This window comes from Cnephaeus nilssonii, assembly GCF_951640355.1.
Source record: "Cnephaeus nilssonii genome assembly, chromosome: 1".
NCBI classification, from domain to species: Eukaryota; Metazoa; Chordata; class Mammalia; order Chiroptera; family Vespertilionidae; genus Cnephaeus; species Cnephaeus nilssonii.
Window position 1 is genome coordinate 116745953 of NC_137072.1, and position 18093 is coordinate 116764045.

Sequence of the window (18093 nt, forward strand, 5' to 3'; positions counted from 1 at the left end):
TGACATCGAGACGCTGACCGTTAAGCCGTCAGAGGAAAGGCTGCTGACCAAGAGCCAGCCCCTCGGGCCGCTCCTGACGCTCTCACAGGCTCCCCCGCGTGGAAGGCCCACGTGGCCACGTGCACGGCTGCCCCGGGACACATGCCCTGTAAGGAGGGCCACCCCGCAAGCAGCGCGCCCACGGTTAGGAGGGCGTGGGAACCACGCTGAAGGGATACAGCAAGCTGTGGGCCACGAGCAAGACCAGGAGAGAGCATGTCCTCACTGAGGCTACCGTGCCTGCTGCCGCCTAATCCCGGGTGGCAGGCCACGTGCCCTTCCGGGCGCCTCAGGCTCCCTGCGGGGTCTGCACTGGCTCCGCCCCCAGCCCCTCTCAGCGGAGCCTGTGCTCCGGGGAGGCCCACTCACCACGGTCGTCGAGGAGGATGTTCTCGGGCTTTAGGTCTCTGCGAGGAAGAAGCAACAGGAAGCGCGGTTAGGAGGAAGCTGACCCTGCGCCCGTCAGCAGCCGCAGCCACACCGCGGTCTCTGCGCCGGACAACGGCGACACGGCCCTGAGAGCGAGCGCGGCGCCCGCGGGACGGCATGAGGCCCAGTGACCCAGGAATCGAGCGGGCAAATGCTCAGGAGGGACTTGTGGCCAACGGGAGGGGGTGAGAGCGAGGGGCACCCAGACCCTGGGATGTCAGGAGAGAGGGCGAGGCTGGCAGGGCCTCCCAGGGAGCGGGCGCAGGCGAGACCACCCAGGGAGACGAGAAGACACCGCAGCAGCTACAGGACGGGGGCTGCTTCCCCTCAGACGAAGCACATTGTTGACACTAAACCAATGCAATAATTGAATTTTCTTTACTGAATTCTAAGCGGTGACAGCAGCCGAGCACATGCGGCTGTAGGACGAGTAACTGCTGTGCCGTTTGTCAGCAGAGGCCCAGCCCCCCAGCACTGCTCCACGTCTCCGATGGCGGAAACGGGTTCTTACGTGACGTGAGAGGCACTGCCCACGTCTGACCAACTGAACGAATGAGAACTGCTCACAGAGAGGAGAGAGGGCTGGGAGGAAGCCAAGGCCCACCTCTGATGGCCAGTGTGAGTGACCAGCCCCTAGGGAGCGCCCGGGGCCCCTCGGGCTGGGGAGGCCCGTCCTCACCGGTACACGATCCGTTCCCTCTGCAGGTCCTCCAGGCCGCAGCACAGCTCCGCCGCGTAGAACACAGCTCTCGGCTCGTCGAAGCCGGGGCTGCCCAGGTTGTAGATGTGGAACTTCAAGTCCCCTCCGTTCATGAGGGTGAGCACCAAGCACAGGGAGTCTTTGGTTTCGTACGAGTAGCATAAGCTCACCTGGAGGCGGCAGCATCGCAAAAACAACGGACACCCGCTCACGCCCTGGCCCGCACGCCGTGGCTAACCGCATTCAGGGAGGCCTGTCGGGTTGCGAGCACCCCACTCTGCTTCAGGGGCTGCGCGCCCCGCGCAGGAGCTTCGGGACCTTTCCTTGCCGAGGACCCTGCGCCAGTTCTGAACTGGAGGGAACTTGCCACGCCCAAGGGGGTGGGTAGGTGGCACCACTTCACAGACACTGGGTGATCCTCCCAGGCTACCCTCACCCCGAAGCGCCCCCACCCTCACCCCGCCCCCACAGTGCCCGGAGCTCTCGCTGCCGCATCCTCCCACCACGTGCAGTCAGCCAGCACCACGCAGACACAGGCTACCCCTCATACTTTTCCATATGCTCATGAAACCCATTTGCCTGGTCAAGGTTTTCACCTACTTTTCTATTGGTTTGTACGTCCATTCACACACACACACACACACACACCTGCTGGGCTATGTCTGGTCTGCACTGAATTCATTTAATCTATGCATCAATTCGGGGGAGAACTGACGTCTTCGCAGCGTCGAGTCTCCCAACCCATGGACCCATCCCCCTTAGTTAGGGCTTGTCATTTTCTTTCCTTTTTTAAGTGTTCTCTCAACACAATGTTGAAACTTTTTAAATTGGTTTTTTAGCAAGAGAAACACCGACTCGCTGTCCCACTGATCCATGCACCCACTGTTGCTTGCCTGATTGGGGGTCAAACTGCACCTGGACATATGAGGAGAATGCTCCAGCCAACCGAGCTGCCGGCCAGGGCTTCTGTAATTTCCTGTACTAGCATTTTATCGTCTCAGTGGAGAAGTCTTGCCCATTTTCAATTTTTGCCGAGATCTCGCTGTTTCTTGATGCTATCATAAATGGTGTCACATTTAATAAGTTGACTAACTTCCCATAATGTCTCGGACTGTCTACCACGCAATCGCAGTGGCCAGGGTAGGGGAGGAGGAGACGGACGGACATGGCCAGGCAGGCCACTCGCTGCTGTCTGCAGGGAAAACAGATTCCAGGGCAAAGAAGAACATTCCCAGGTTCCTTGGAAGCGGCCAAGAAGGTAGAAACAAAAACGTTTTATTTAAAGGGAACAAACTGCAGCTACTTCTTATGTCCCTTTCATGACGTTGGAGTATGGATTTCTATGTTTCAAAGCAGTTACCCAAGTGTGTGTAAAGCAACTCCAAGATGAGCCCACTTTATTACAGATTTTCAGGTAACACACGTCAGACCGTCATGTCAGACACACAAAGTCTTGCTATTAAATTTACACGATGGCCACCCACTGTTGGGAACACTGTCCCCCAGCACAAAGCAGCTGACCTCACTGAGAAATCAATGCCTTGCAGGAAGTGACTCCAACACTACAAATCACCTGTCACTCTCCTCCTTCAGCCAGACCCTCATACTGCAGTAGATGCTGCAGGAAATATGCAACCAGGTGACGAGAAACCAGGTTCGGGATGAAAACCACACCACTTACTGCTCAGCCTGGGCCTGGAGTGGGTCCTGAGCCCACCCAGACCCCAGAGAAGGTGGACAGAGGGGCACCATACAATGGGGGGTGCCTATCGAGGGCCAAGCAGTGAACGTGCCAGTGTCAGAGAAAGGGAGAGACGGGAATGGCCTGAGGCCCAGGAGAGGAGGCAGCTAGAGAAGGTCTCCAGCCCTCATGGGGCCAGGACACCGGCTGCCCTGCCCGGGGGGGGGGGGGGGGGGGGGGGCACCTGGCCGGCGCAAGCTTGCAGTGGGAAGTCACTGCCAGACCAGGCGTGGAGGAAGCAGCCACTCTGGTCCAAGCAGGCTCTCCACGGTCCTATGTGTGTAAGAATTGAATAAGGAAAGAGGGCTGTTACTAAAGCAAAGCTGTTCCCGACACCTATGCCTGTTACCAGCACAAGACGGCAACCGCACACGCACTCAACCAAGAACTTCCCACGGCTGGAAGGAAGGGGGCTCAGAGGCAGGTCGTTAGGAAAGTGCTGGTTACCCGGATGCTCAGTGAGGACGAGAGGGGGGGCTCCTACAGATCACCGGGCTCCCTCTGAGGTCCACGGGAGATGAGGAGGTACTTACTACAAATCTACTTTGCACTTTTTCTAGCAGTCTTTTCTCATTCAGGGCCATGGCTTCCCCGTTCCTCCTTTTTATTCTTTTCTTTTCTAGCTTTTTGCAGGCATACATTTTCCCCGTGGCTCTCACTTGACAGGCATAAACCTAGTTTTAAAAGAAAGGAAGAGGTTTGCACAGAGCTGAGTTCCCCAGGCTCCAGAGAGCTGTCTTCTGAGAAGCCTCTGAGAGCAGCAGCAGAATGGCCGAGCCCAGAGCACCGCCGTGGTCACTGAGAGAGTCTGAGCCGGCCCCTTCCTCCCTCGGCTATGGCAGGGCGCTGGGCAATCACGCGAACAGACATGCTCTAAAACCCAGGGCAGTGGACAGACGGGACTTGTTCATATGTGATCATGGTGCACTCTCTAACATGTCTCCCTCCTTTTTTGTACAAAAGCAAAAGCTTTAGAAACTAGATTCTTGGCTTTTTAGAAAGTTCAAGAATATAAGAAAATATATTGGACAGAAGTCACAGACTTTCATACATTTATTATACTTAGTTTTAAAGTCATATTTACATATTACTTAACTTTATATTATGAACATTTTCAAACATATAAAAGTGGAGAGAATAGTCTAGTAAGCCCCCAGGTACCAGTCCCCAGGCTCTGGACTATCAGCCTATGGCTGACTCCTACCCACGTCTCTCTCTCACACACACACACACACACACACACACACACACACACACACACCAAACAAGGATTACTTTAAAAGCAAATATAAAACATGACATAATTTTACCCATCAATAAAATAAACCTTATGATAAAATATAAAGTTTACTGTGAAAAATACTTAAAGTATTCAAAAGGACAATGATTAAAAACTCATCTGAAATCTCAAGAAAACTATCATTAATATTTTTCTGGCTAGCTCCCAGCCCCCTCCGTACATGCACCTATAAGAATATGTACCTTGCTCCCGCCCACCCCTGGCTAACATGTTCCTACTAAACTCCCTTTAAAGCCCCTGTGTCCATAACAAGAACTTCATTCTTTTGTGAACACAGACCCATGTGCTTGAACCTCCCTTTCCTCTTCCTCTGACAAAACCCAAGTTCTGGCCTGGACATCATGACAGGAAGGGCGGGAGGAACTGAAGAGGTGTCCACACGGGATGGACTTCCCACAGCCACGTCCATTCTGAAGGTGCACACAACAGCACTGGGTTGGATTATGCAAATACTCTGAAAGGTCTGGAGACCTGCCCTGGCCGGCGTGGCTCGGTTGGTTGGGGATCGTCCCAAACACCAAAAGGCAACATGCCGGGGCTGTGGGCTCGATCTGGGTGGGGAGCATGAAGGAGGCAGCCGATCGATGTTTCACTCGACATAGATGTTTCTCTCTCCCTTCTCCCTTCCTCTCTCTTTTAAGAATCAATTTTTAAAAATATTTTTTAAAAATAGTAACTACTGAATAAAAGGTCTGGAGAACTGAACCAGGGTGCAGCACCGTGGATTCTCCCGCGGCGATGGCTGCGTGGACCACGTTCCCGCCCCGTCCCAGCCGATCGCCCTGGGAGTGTGTCACCTCTTGGGTCAGCTTTCCAGTCGGTGAAAGGAATGCTTGTGGCCTTGGCTTTGGCTTTCACGTGGAGTTGGGGAGCGTGTGAGTTAAACACAGGCGGCAGTGTGAGCCCTCTGACAACACCCACTTTCGTACCCCTCCGGCTCCCCGGCTCTGGGCCTTCTAAACGCCTGCACGGAACATGCTCGCTGCAGGCAATTCATGAAGCAGCGGCGTCTCCTTAAATCACCTCGGCAGACGTGCACGTGCGTCTCTGTCCACCCAGCGCGGGTGGCTCCGCCTGGCACCGCCATCACGTTTAAAAACCACCTCTCATGCATTTGTGGGTAGTTTCCCCAGGATTTTCCTAAATGTACACATTCTCTAACACTTTCTGGTAGAGGTGGAAGGTGAATGTATGTGCAAACCGAGTTGAGTTGAATAAGCACATACAAGAACATGCTTTTGTCCTACATGAACTTTCCGACTAGCCCTAAATTATGGAAGTATAGTCACAAAACATTCCACAACATAGAAACAGAACTGCCCTGGCCGGGTAGCTCAGTTGGTTACAGTGTCGTCCCGATACACGAAAGTTGTGGGTCCGATCTCCAGCCAGGGCACATACAAAAATTAACCAATGAATGCATCAATTGCATGGAACAAATCGATGTTTCTCTCTCTCCCTTCTCTCTCTCAAAAAAAAATCAATAAATTAAAAAAAAGAAACAGAACAATCTTTCAATCAGGACAGAGTTTGCACATGGACATGGGAAACAACGTCTTTATGAAGTGAAAGGTAAAAACAAAAGATAATGATTTTTTTTCCCCAAAAAAACTTCCTGATTTTTTATTTTTATTTTTTTAAAAATATGTTTTTATTGACTTCAGAGAGAGGAAGAGAAAGGGAGAGAGGGACAGTAACATTAATGATGAGAGAGAATCACTGATGGGCTGCCTCCTCCCTGCCCCCTATTAGGATCGAGCCCACAACGCAGGCATGTGCCCTGACCTGGAATCAAACCGTGATCTCCCGGTTCATGGTCGACACTCAACCACTGAGCCACACTGGCTGGGCACTTCCTAATTTTGTTAAAAGCTTTTACTAAAGTACCTTTTGCGCCAAGTTCAACCTTAATGCTCGTGCTTGGCTAAAATTATGCCCCGATACCTGGTGTGGAAGTCAGCGTGCGAGGTAAATGGATGGCTACCTGCAGCAAGTGCCTCTCCAATACCTCGCTGGCTGGCATCGCTCACATAGGTCACATGACACTTACCTCTCCAAATCCACCTTTTCCTAGAACTCTGTAATGTCTAAATGTTTTCTTTGTTACCGGCCGCCTAAGTAACAAAAAGAAAGTTTCAGGTCTCACATCACATTGTTATTTTAAAGCAGAACAGCCTACCTCGCTCTTGTCCTAGGCTTAGTTATGGAACTTCACTGGTCCAGGGGAGGGCAGGATGTCTGTGCTTGGGGACTGTGGCCCTCCAGGGGGACAGCTCTCAGCTGCACTCAGCAACAAGCACACGGAACATTTTTCATTGAAAACACTGATGACAGATGCAGAATGGTCCAGTTATCTTTACTAATGAAAGACAAGTCTGCCACTAGCCCACATGTGAAGTATTATTATTCTCAGGCATCCCCCTCAGGCCAGTCAGAAAGCTGCTGAGGAAAAGGATCGGTCTACAGCACGCTATCCTTTGAAAAACCAGACATCTCAAAAAACATGTCTGAACTAGAACCGGAAAAGTGGTCAATCTATCTATCTATATAAAAGGCTAAGTGACCACCTAAGCGACTGGCCAACCGGCCGGTAGGTATGACGCACACTGACCACCAGGGGGCAGATGCTTAACACAGGAGCTGCCGAGCAACAGCAACTTTGCAGAGTGCCCTCATGGGATGTCAGACTGCTGGTTTCCACCCGATCCCGGAGGCCAGGCCGAGGAATCCCACCTGCCAGAGGGACCCCACTCACTCTGCAGATGCCCTTTGAGCCCCGGCGCTTCCCCAGGTGCAGCCGGCTGGGGAGGGACCACGGGGGGGTTGGCTCCAGGGCGTGTCCAGCCCATCTCACCCAGTCCCGTCCCACTGGCCACCTTCTAATTAATTTCCTTTCAATGTGCACGAATCCATGCACCAGGCCTCTAGTCAATAATAATTGTAGCCCTGGCCGGTGTCGCTCAGTGGTTAGAATGTTGGCCCAAGCACTGAAGTGTCGAGGGTTCAATTCCCAGTCAAGGGCATGCACCTGGGTTGCAGGTTTGATCCCCGGCCCCGGTTGGGGTGTGTTTGGGAGGCAAGCAACCAACCGATGTATCTCTCTCACATCAATGTTTTTCTCTCTCTCCTCCCTACCCCCTCACTTCCAATCTCTCTAGAAATCATTGGAAAGAATATCCTCACTCTTCAGGTGAGGATTAAAAGTAAAAATAACGACTGTAATAATAACACTAGTGGCAGCTAATACTTAGTGAGCACTTACTCTGTACACAGGACTAGGAAGGCTAAGCATTTCACACACATTTCTCAGGCGACCTGGGCATCTAGTGGTGTGGATCATGAGCACCTCGGTTGACAGAACCAGGACCTGAAGCTCGCAAAGGCTAAGTCACTTGCCTGAGGCCATACAGCCGCAGAAGGCCGGCACGGCTGCAGGAGGCCGCATGGCTGCAGGAGGCCGGCACGGCTGCAGGAGGCCGGCACGGCTGCAGGAGGCCGCATGGCTGCAGGAGGCCGGCACGGCTGCAGGAGGCCGGCACGGCTGCAGGAGGCCGGCACGGCTGCAGGAGGCCGGCACAGCTGCAGGAGGCCGCACAGCCTGAGACCCACTACATTGTATGTCTGTGACCCTAGGACAGCCTTTATTTTCTAACTACTGCACCAAGAGGGCTGACAACCATTTAAAAAAGACAGAGCAGAGTCAACTGAATGAGAAGAAACTAACAACACACATAAATAACTTCTGTACAGAAATACCATATGAAGGCCAAGATTTCCAAGAGTACTTTGACAGATGGAAAAGTGCACATCCATCAGGGTGATTATGAGAAGTTACCATTGTTTTCACTGAATCTTAAGGGAGAACATACCTTTCCAGCCATTTCCACTGTAAAAATCGAGAAAAATATGGGCTTTCTTGGTATTCTTCAAATGGTTTTCCACTTAAAAAGCGATGGACAACTCTAGAAAAAGATTGCGTGCAATTATACACCCGTGTTTCATTACAACATGGAAACAGCTGTGTTAGTGCGCCTATGAGCCCTGGACATGGGCAAGTCCGTCACACACACACATTCAATACTGAACTCGAAACCACAGGCATCCACAACAGGTTCCAATGCTGTCCGTGAGAATATGAAGGGAAGAATTCAAAGGAAATGAAATCAATTTACCCTCCCAAAGTTAGAGGTTCTCTTTATGTATGTGGACATCAGAGAAACAAATACTTTATAAAAACAATCTGTCAGTAAAAAGACAATAGTTTAAAGCATATTCAAAGTGTGTGTGCACGCATAGGCCTGTATATTTCAGGAGGGAATTTAAACATTTTGTAAATAAAATGAAGAAATGTCTAACTGATAATAGTCACAAGGCAGAAAATGTTAATATGCGACACAACTGTTTTTTGACATTGGAAATAAAGCACTCAATAAATTATTTTACACTGCACATTTTTTCAAATTTTATGCAATTGGCCATGCCACTTAGGTTTTATTTATCTCTATTTTAGAAGTGGTATATTCTTCCTTGGGGAGTAGGTGAGGGGTGGAAGGCAGCCTGTCCTACTGAGTGGGCTGCAAGCACGCGCCAGACGCTGGAGGGAACACGCTTCGGAGGGTCCCCCAGGCCCCGAGACCTCTCAGGGAGCTCGGCAGCACAGCTGCATTCACAGTGACACTGAGGCCGCCTGCGTTCGGAACCCATCCTCACAGAGGGGTGTTCCAGAGGCCCACGGTGTGACGTCACGGCTCTGACCGTGGATGTTGGTGGCTTCTGATTTTTAAAAAGCATAACCTACATAAGCAAAAGCTCTCCGGTCCTCCATGCTTTAAAGAGTGGACCAGGTCCTGAGAGGAAAGGTGTGAACGGCTGCTGCATTCAATCTCAGCACTAACACTGCTCCGGAGGCTCCGGACCAGCCCGCACTTCCTGGCGGACAGGGCCGGCTCCCGGACGCTGGGGCACCTTCCGCGCAGGAGCAGGTGGGCAGCGCAAACCCAGACTTTTCAGTCAGCTGCAGCTCTGACCCCGCTGCCGGTTACATCGCCTCATCGAGGTATTGAAGCATCTCCATGACAAGCACAACACAAACAGCAGCTAAGCTGCCGGGTGAGGCACGGCAGGCTGGCCGTTCCACGGGAAGATGACACGGTAACTAACGAAGAACAGCACAGACCCAACTCTGTTCCCACTCACCGCTGGGAGCCCACTTCCCCTCAGCCGGGGTCAGACGGTGTGTGTCACAGTCCGTGTAAGTCCATGGTGACCACCAACCTACCAGCGCTTCTCCAGTTCACTTCCTAAGACGCCCACCTCCAAACAGTGAACTGCTGTTGGGCTCTAGCCTGGGAAATAAGGCGGCCGCACACATTTTAAACAATTATGACATTTGAAACTGCGCAGTCCTGGCCGTATTTCCAGGGGTTATTGTCAGCCTGTGTACCAGAAGGATCTTGGGTTCGATTCCCAGTCAAGGGCACGTCCCTGGATTGCAGGTTCGATCCTGGCCCGAGTCTAGGCGTGTGCAGGAGGCAACCAATCGGTGTCTCTCCCTCATATTGATGTTTCTCTCTCTTTCCCTTCCCTCTCTCTAAAATCATTAAAAAACCATTTTATGTAGCTCCTTTCGTCCTAGACACAAGCACTCTGGAAGGCAGGGCAGGGGCCGGGGGCCAGCAGAGGGGAGCTCCTGCCGGCTCCGCTGTGGCTGCCTCGGCGCGTCACCTACGCAAGTGTGATGACTGCTCCTCAGCCCGTCCCAGTGGAAGCGCCATTCCAGTTTCGACAGAACGCGGGTAAGAACGTGTCTCACGCCGAGACGCCTCCTGCAGGCCCCGCCTCAGGGCGAGCCGCAGCGATGGGCAGCGGGCACAGCCGCTTACCTGACACATTCCTTGAACAGCTCTTTGGAGGGGATCTCCTTCAGCCGCAACCTGCACGCTCTCACAACGCGGGCAGAAATCCGGGGCAAAGGGGCTGCCGCGGTCTTCAGAGCACAAAGCAAAGACAGGACAGTTAGTGACTCACCACTTACCAATTGTGAGCAAAACCTAACGCTTACTGTAAAACATGGAAACGCAGAGTACATGAGGTAGGTCTGGTGCCACCGTCACTCTGCCAGCCGCACCTCCCAGGGTTCAGAGCGTCACCACTCCCCGGGACATCAAAACAGGGTGGGAGCAGTCTCCAGAGATACTGCGCCCCACGTCACAGCATCACTCACACGACCGTGTCTGTGGGTCAACAAAACGTGGTCCACCATTCAAAGGGGTATTATCCAGCCTTAAAATGGACGGGAATTCTGACACCTGCCACACACGAATGGGCCTTGAGGACAACAGGCCAAGTGAAATACGCCATCGTGGAAGGGCGAGTTCTGTACACCTCCACTTGTTTGCCGTCCCGACAGCGTCAAGTTCATGAAAGACAACAAGGAGAGTGGGTGCCACGGGCTGGGGAGGGGGCATGAGGGGCTGCTGTTTAACGGGGGACAGAGTTTTAGTTTTGCATGATGAAAATGTTCTGAGAGGATGTTGGTGATGGCTGTACAATGGGAATGGACTCAATGACAAATTTTATATTTTATCACAATTAGAATGCAAACACGCACGCTCAGAAATACACACACTTTTTCCTCATACAAATGGAATAAAAACTATGCACAGATGTTCCTCAACTTATGAGATTATGTCCCAACAAACCCATCCTGAGTCAGAATGTCATAGGTCAAGCCTACCTAACACGCAGCGCAGCCAAGCTGGCCTGAAACGTGCTCAGAGCACTCACATCAGCCCACACCCGGGCAGCTGTCTTCCACCGCCTTCCCTCTCCCCTCACAGAGGAGTCCCCGGGGGATTTTGTAGGCATGATGGGACACGGAAACAAAAAATCTCCAGAAAATGCTGACAACACAGCACACTGCAGAGCAGAGGTGGGGAACCCTTTTTCTGCCAAGGGCCATTTGGATATTTATAACATCACGAGAGGCCTGGTGCATGAATTCATGCATGGGTGGGGTCCGGCAGCCCGCCTCCCCCTGCCCCCCACATCGGGGTGATGCCCCAGGCCGGCTGGGGGGAGGGGCCGCGGGAGGTTGGCTGGCCAGCCCAGCCCCCAATAGGGGTGGGGAGAGCTGATGGGGGCGGGGCTGGCTGGGGGGTGGGGGGTGCTGGAGAAGACCCTCTGAGCTGGAGCTGAGCACAGGCCCCAGGCTGCCCAGGGAGGGCGGCCTCGGCAAGGAACAGAAACCACCAGAAGGCTCTGCGAACGCCCTGAGCTCCCCTTGGCCAGGCGGACTCGGAGCTGGGGTCTCGGGTACATTAGACACAGCCCGGCACTCGCCCTGTCTGTTGGTCAAACCCTTTGCATCGAGAAACGTGTTCCCCTTCTTCTCTGGGGCCCGACAGCAAATGCGGGCGATCGGAAGCCGCGGGCCCCAGGGGCAGAGCAGGCCCCACCGTCACCCCGGTTTAGGCCCAAGACACGGGGTAGCCATCTCCACGGGACAGAACACACTTTCAGTCTCAGTTCTCCCCTGACATGTGCCCAGCCGCTCCTCAGCCGGGATAGGCCGAACTGAGGATCCAAAGGCCGAGTCTCCTTTGAGAGGGACCCACCGGGAGCCGGCACGCGGCAAGGCCCCTCCCGGCGGCTGCCTTCCCCTGCACTCCGTGTGCTGAGCCGGTGCGTGTTCGGTGGTGCCGGGGCCTGGGCTGCTGGTTGGCGGCAGGTCCACAGGGTTTCTCTCCGCCGCCTTCCTGCCTCCCGAGCAGTACCCTCCGGCCCGAGCAGTACCCTCCGGCCCGAGCAGTACCCTCCGGCCCGAGCAGTACCCTCCAGTCCGAGCAGTACCCTCTGGCGGCTGTGGCTAGAGCCAGGACTCGGAGAGCAAAGGAGCTGGACCGGCAGGTGGCCAGGCCACGCTCCCCACTCCGCTTCTGAGTCTCGCTCGCGTGGATCCGGCCAAAGCCCGCTGCCCGAGACTGGCACCACGTGGGAGCGTCGCAGCGGGGAGGGGCGCCCTGACCTGCCAGCCTTGGTGACGATCATCTCGGTGCCCAGCTGATTGAATTCGTCCCACAGAGCCGTCATCTCAAGCTGCACGCTCACACTGGCCACCTTCCGTTCTTTACCGGCGCCTTGGCGGCTGCCGTGCCACTGGCCCCGGGGCCCTCGGGCTGAGCAGCGGTGCTGGTGGCGGCCCCTGCGGCTGCGTGTCATGGCAACCAGTTGTTCCAGTGGGTTGTTCTGCTGCCGTGGTCGCTGGGCTTTTATTATATAGACTCCCGGGCCATACAAAATCATCACCTGAAAACTCAGCCTGCTGTACTTGGTCCACCTTTAATTCACTCCCCTCAATGCCGTGGCAGGACCAGACCACATGCCGCCACGGGCCGTATGCGGCCCTCGGGCCGGTGTTCCCACTCGTGCTGTGGAGTGTCAGCTGTGACCCTTGTGATCGGTGGCACCACGAGAGCATCGTCCGGCATGTCCCGAGCCAGAGATGATCAGAATGCGACGTGCACGCTACTCCACGCCTAGCGCCCGCACACAGCGGGAGGGGGAAAGCCGCGCCGGGGCTGCCCGCAGCTTTCGGTGTGCTGACGCTGAGCAACCGTGCTCTCTGGCGGCCGCCTGCTTTGGTGGTCACCTGCCTATGCAACGCTCGTCACCAGCTCTCTCCTCTTCAGACACCACCGCCGCCAACACCGCCGTACCGCTGTGTGACGGGAGGAGGCCTGGAAGTACAACTCCTCGCTCCGAGGACACACGTTTCAAATGCTGGTATTTATTGTAAAACTGCCCCCAACAGGCTGTGTCACTCCCCGCTCCCCGTGTGCCAGTCCCCCATTCCCTTCGCCCTCCTCCAGAGGATTCTGGGAGGACACATAACAGAGCTTGTCCAGCTCATGCTCAACTGCACAGTTAATTTGCCACCAGAAAGGAGACATGCATTCTAGACTGATTTCTGACTGTGGTATTCCTGTTACCAGCGCAAAACTGTGTGTTTTCTATAAGTAAGACCAACTATTTCAGCAAAGAAGTTGAACCATTAATAGAAATATACAATGAGAAAACTCACATTAAAAAAATTTATTATTATAATTGATCATGATTACTAGCTGACATTTAAATGATCTAAAACAAGCCCTCGCCAGCTTGGCGCAGTGGATAGAGTCGGCCTGTGGACTGAAAGGTCCCGGGTTCGATTCCAGTCAAAGGCATGTACCTTGGTTGCAGGCTCCTCCTGGGTCCTGGTCAGGGCTCGTGCTGGAGGCAACCAATAGATGTGTTTCTCTCACATCGATGTTTCTCTTTGTCTTTCCCTCTCTCTTCTACTCTTCCCTAAAAATCAATGAAAAAATATCCTCAAGTGAGGATTAACAAAAAAATTAAAAATTAAAAAATAAATTATCTAAAATAAGTGCAGCCTTTACAAGTGCGTATGTCCCTTAGCCTCACTACACCGGGGGTGAGGTGTGGGCCGCTGCAGCGCGTTCCGTTCCCACGGCAAAAAGAGGGAGAGCAGAGACAATCATGCTCTTGGACCCCCAGACCAGGCTCCCCCACAGACAAGGCCAGGACAAGGGTAAGAGGGTTCATTCCTTCCACCCCAGAAAAGAAGTCTGCTGCGTCATCCACTCAACAAACACACCTTGTCCCAGGCGTAGGAGACAACAGAAAACAGGAAACATTTTCACGAAATACTTCTCAGTGTTTTCCATAGTTTTATGTCCTTTCCCAAGGTCTCAATTTTCTGTGGCTAAGTAGCAGATTAATTCCATTAAGCGGTTTAATGGCTAACTTTACAGACCCTTTTTTCGGTAACTGAGACCATCTTTATGTTAGTAACACCGTATTCCCAGGGAAGGAAAGGCAGTGCTGGACCCGCCCTGCGCAGAGGACAGGGAAGGCATGCTGCCATGAGGTGAGATGGAACTCCTCTTGGGCCGCAAGTTAAGGAACAAGGACTCCTTTTCAGAAGAGGTGGTGGCCTTGCTTTTGGAAGTTCTACACATGAAGGACTCGGATGGCAAAGTCCATTGGCAGGGACGAAGAGGGGGGTGAACTGTGCAGAAATATGCTTCTTTTTCTGTGTTAAAAACAGACATTACTATTTTTTAAATACATTTTATTTATTTTTTACAGAGAGGAAGGGAGAGGGATAGAGAGTTAGAAACATCGATGAGAGAGAAACATCGATCAGCTGCCTCCTGCACACCCTCTACGGGGTATGTGCCCGCAACCAAGGTACATGCCCTTGACCGGAATTGAACCTGGGACCCTTGAGTCCGCAGGCCGACGCTCTATCCACTGAGCCAAACCGGTTAGGGCGACATTACTATTTTTTAAAACTGGGTTGTCTTTATTGTTGAATTTAAGAGTTCTTTCTATATCCTGGATACCAGACCCTGAGCAGATCTTGGCTTTGCAGGTAATTTCTCCCATTCCATAGGCTGGCTGTTCACTTTCTTTATAGTGCTCTTTGAAGCACTAAGTTTTTAATTTTGATCAAGTCCCGTTTATTTACTTATTCATTTAAAAAATTTTTATCCTCACCCAAGGAGTGGTGAAATTTTTTCATTGATTTTAGAGAGAAGGGAAGGGAGGGGAGAAAGGAAGAGAAATTAGTACCGATGTGACAGAGACACATCAATTGGTTGGCTCCTATACCAACTCCAATCGGGGGCAGGGATTGGACCTGCAACCCAGGTACCTGCCCTTGACCAGGAATCGAACCCACAACCCTCCAGTGTGCAGGCCTGTGCTCTAACCACCGAGCCATGTTGGACTCAGGTTGCTGTCCTTTCAATGTGCTAGGAAACCAGTCTAAACCAAGGTGATGAAGACCTCACCTGAAGTTTTATAGCGAACATGTCCACCTCAGAGACTTCCTCTGGGAGTTCTATGGCTTTCACTCCTACGTTGAAGTGCTCGGTCCAGTTGGCATTATGCTTTGTATGTGGCGTGAGGTAAGGGCCACCTCCATTCTTTTGCATGTGGACGTCCAGCTGTCCCAGCGGTCTGTTGAATGGTGACTCTTTCCCCAGAGTTCTCGTAGGCTGTTGTATGTTGTGGGAAGCCCCATTGTCTTCACTATCAGAGAAGTGTAAACAAGGATCCCGGGATGCTGGTGACCCTTGAGCCCCTGGCAAGGGCCAGAGCTATGCACCGATTGTTTAGTCCAGACAATGGGGGCTCAAGCAATTTCCTGACCAAATAGTGGCAGAGTAAACCTGTCTAGTACTTACTGACCTTCAGGATGGCCTGTCTGTTACTGCAGTTTCCTGCCTAAGGGCGAGATGTGCATCCAAAACGGAATAAAAGGCTGGCGAGGCCTGGGCACCCGTGGAAGTCCTTTCCCTTGCACTGGGCTTTCCGCCCGGCCCCAATATTTCCAAATTATTACTTCTTGTCTCGTCTCTTTCATTTGCGTGCAGCCCCTTCTCCAGATCCCGAACCCTGAACCACGCGGGATGTGGGTCTTCACAGTAAGTCAGCTGACTGCAAAGGGATGTGCCGGCTCCTGCATCAGTCCCCGCCCACTGATGGGGTGACTGTCCTTGTGCCAGCACCACGCGGCTTCTCGGATCAGTTACTAGCTTCTGCAGAAAGGGGAGCTAGGGTTTTGCTGGGGATTATAATGAACCTACAGATCATGGTGGGGAGTGTTGTCATCTTAAAAATATCAAGTCTTCTAATCCATGAACATGGGAAGTCTACTTAAGTTCTTTAATTTCTTTCAATGATCGTTTTAAGTACAAAAGTCTTGCACTTTTTGTATTTACTCCACTTTTCTTTTTGATGCAATTGCTTTCTTAATTTCACTTTGGATTTTAATTGCTAGTGTACAGAAATACAATTGAATTTTGTATGGTGATCCAGTGTCCTGCAACTTGACAAACTCAATTATTAGTTTTTTCTCCCTATTGTATGTGTGGACACCTTGGGATTTTCTACATACAAGTGCTATGGTCTGCATGTGTCCCCTCAAAACTCATATGTTGAGATCCTACCCCCCAAGTGACACTATTGAGACATAAGGCCTTCGGGAGGTGCTTAGATCGGGAGGAGGGAGCCTCCAAGTGGGGTCAGGGCCCTTACAGAGGAGCTCCGAGAGCCCCACGTGAGGACACCAGTGAGACGGTGCCAGCGAAGAGCCAGGGAGAGGAGCTTTATGAGAAAGTAAAGATGTTAACATACATGTTATATTTATCCAATTAAGTAAATGACTCCACTATAATTACATAAGTAAGTTACTTACAAATCTTTATATCTAAAGAAGAAACACACCTCATTGATGAAGAACGTGTTTAAGACTAACTGTCCACGCTCTCTTCGGTCCTCGTCCAGGGCGACTTCATATTCTGCCTGGGTGCAGAGACGACGGGAAAGAAATGTTAGCCACACTTCTCCCTGACGTCAGGTGGCTTCAAATCCTCTGGCTTCGGAACTGACTCGCAGCCCTCAGCCAGGGTCTCCCGAGAGCTCTGAGGGTTAATGATACAGCAGAGCAGCACGTTCCACGATGCTCGGTCTTATACTTCAGCCCTGAACTGTGGCCAAACCAACAGCTGACAGAAGTGCCCAGCAGGCACCTGACACCCGAGTGCAGTTCAGGGACTCAGTCACCCGCCACAGGGGCCGGGGGAGAGACTGCAAGAACAGACAACGCCACACAGGCCCGGGCAGAGGAAGCATTAAGAGCGGAACCTGACCAACAGCTGACCATCTATAAAGGACAGGCAAGGAGGAAGAAATGGGAAAAGGTAAGAGGAGAAGCAAAGGCCGGGGTAAGAGCATTTCTAGAAGAAGCCGCTCAACAACGCCCACAGCCACGGGGACAGCACGAGGGGCCACGAGGCAGCCCTGGGCTCTGCAAGTGGAGAACTGAGACCCCGGAGCCTGCAAGCCGGACGGCGCTGACGAGAAAGTGAGGAGAAGACCAAAGGAAGTCCATCTACTGAACACGTACAAGGACCCGGAGAGCGAGCCCTCAGGACAGCCAGTTACCCAAACACAACGCACCGCTGCTGCCATGCGGAGTGCATCGCTGGCTCCCCGAAGGGAGACTCTCCTGGACAGCCGGTGGCAATCGCTGAAGGTCTTAGACAAGCAGAGGGGGTCTTCCCGGAAGAAATTCCCGCCTAACACAGCGGCTTCACCCCATTTCTGGAGTTCCGCCCTTCCCGATAGCCTGCCTTACAGATGGCACTTTCCTGGCCAGACCTCACAACCATGAAAGCCAATTCCTTTTAGTAAATCTCTTCATATCTAACTCCTAATGGCCATGTTCCTTTCACTGAGCCCTGACTGATACAGATGTCATAGGTCTCTGAATTCCTAAAATATAGCAGCTTGGCAAATATAACCCAACTAGAGGCCAAGTGCATGAAGTCGTGCACGGGTGGGGTCCGGCCGGGGGGAGGGGACGCGGGAGGCTGGCTGGGTCGAACTCCCGGTCGAGGGGGGGCAATTTGCATATTAGCCTTTTATTATATAGGATACGTTAGACATATCACATTCTACCGGAGCCGAGTAGGCAGCCCCACTGCATCAGAATTCTACCTTTAAAAAATAATTGCCGCCAAAACCGGTTTGGCTCAGTGGATAGAGCGTCGGCCTTCGGACTGAAAGGTCCCAGGTTCGATTCCGGTCAAGGGCATGTATCTTGGTTGCGGGCACATCCCCAGTGGGGGGTGTGCAGGAGGCAGCTGATCGATGTTTCTCTCTCATCGATGTTTCTAACTCTCTATCCCTCTCCCTTCCTCTCTGTAAAAAATCAATAAAAATATATTTTAAAAAAATAATAATAATTGCCTCCTTTACAGCCTCGTCTTTTTCTAGTAAAGGTACCAGGAAGGAAAGGGGGGAGCCCCAGGG

The 18093-nt window shown here is 52.4% G+C and overlaps 1 protein-coding gene and 1 long non-coding RNA gene across 13 annotated transcripts in view; both read right to left on the bottom strand.

Annotated features, from left to right (window-relative positions):
• GRK4 (G protein-coupled receptor kinase 4) overlaps positions 1-18093 on the bottom strand; it is a 46747-nt gene that overhangs the window by 13127 nt on the left and 15527 nt on the right. For all 12 annotated transcript variants that reach the window (XR_013813359.1, XR_013813360.1, XR_013813361.1 and 9 more), the window contains 7 exons: positions 16504-16581; positions 10092-10195; positions 8079-8171; positions 6260-6323; positions 3443-3583; positions 1148-1338; positions 409-446 (listed from right to left, as the gene is read on the bottom strand). Coding sequence is in view for 3 of the 12 variants with exons in the window: in XM_079767697.1 (XP_079623823.1) it covers positions 409-446; positions 1148-1338; positions 3443-3583; positions 6260-6323; positions 8079-8171; positions 10092-10195; positions 16504-16581 (709 nt within the window). In the remaining 9 variants the exon portion in view is untranslated. The remainder of the gene's footprint in view (positions 1-408; positions 447-1147; positions 1339-3442; positions 3584-6259; positions 6324-8078; positions 8172-10091; positions 10196-16503; positions 16582-18093) is intronic.
• LOC307097727 lies at positions 13288-16495 on the bottom strand. The gene is made up of 2 exons (XR_013813370.1): positions 15066-16495; positions 13288-14670 (listed from the first exon to the last, which is right to left on the bottom strand). It is a non-coding gene; the product is annotated as an uncharacterized lncRNA (long non-coding RNA).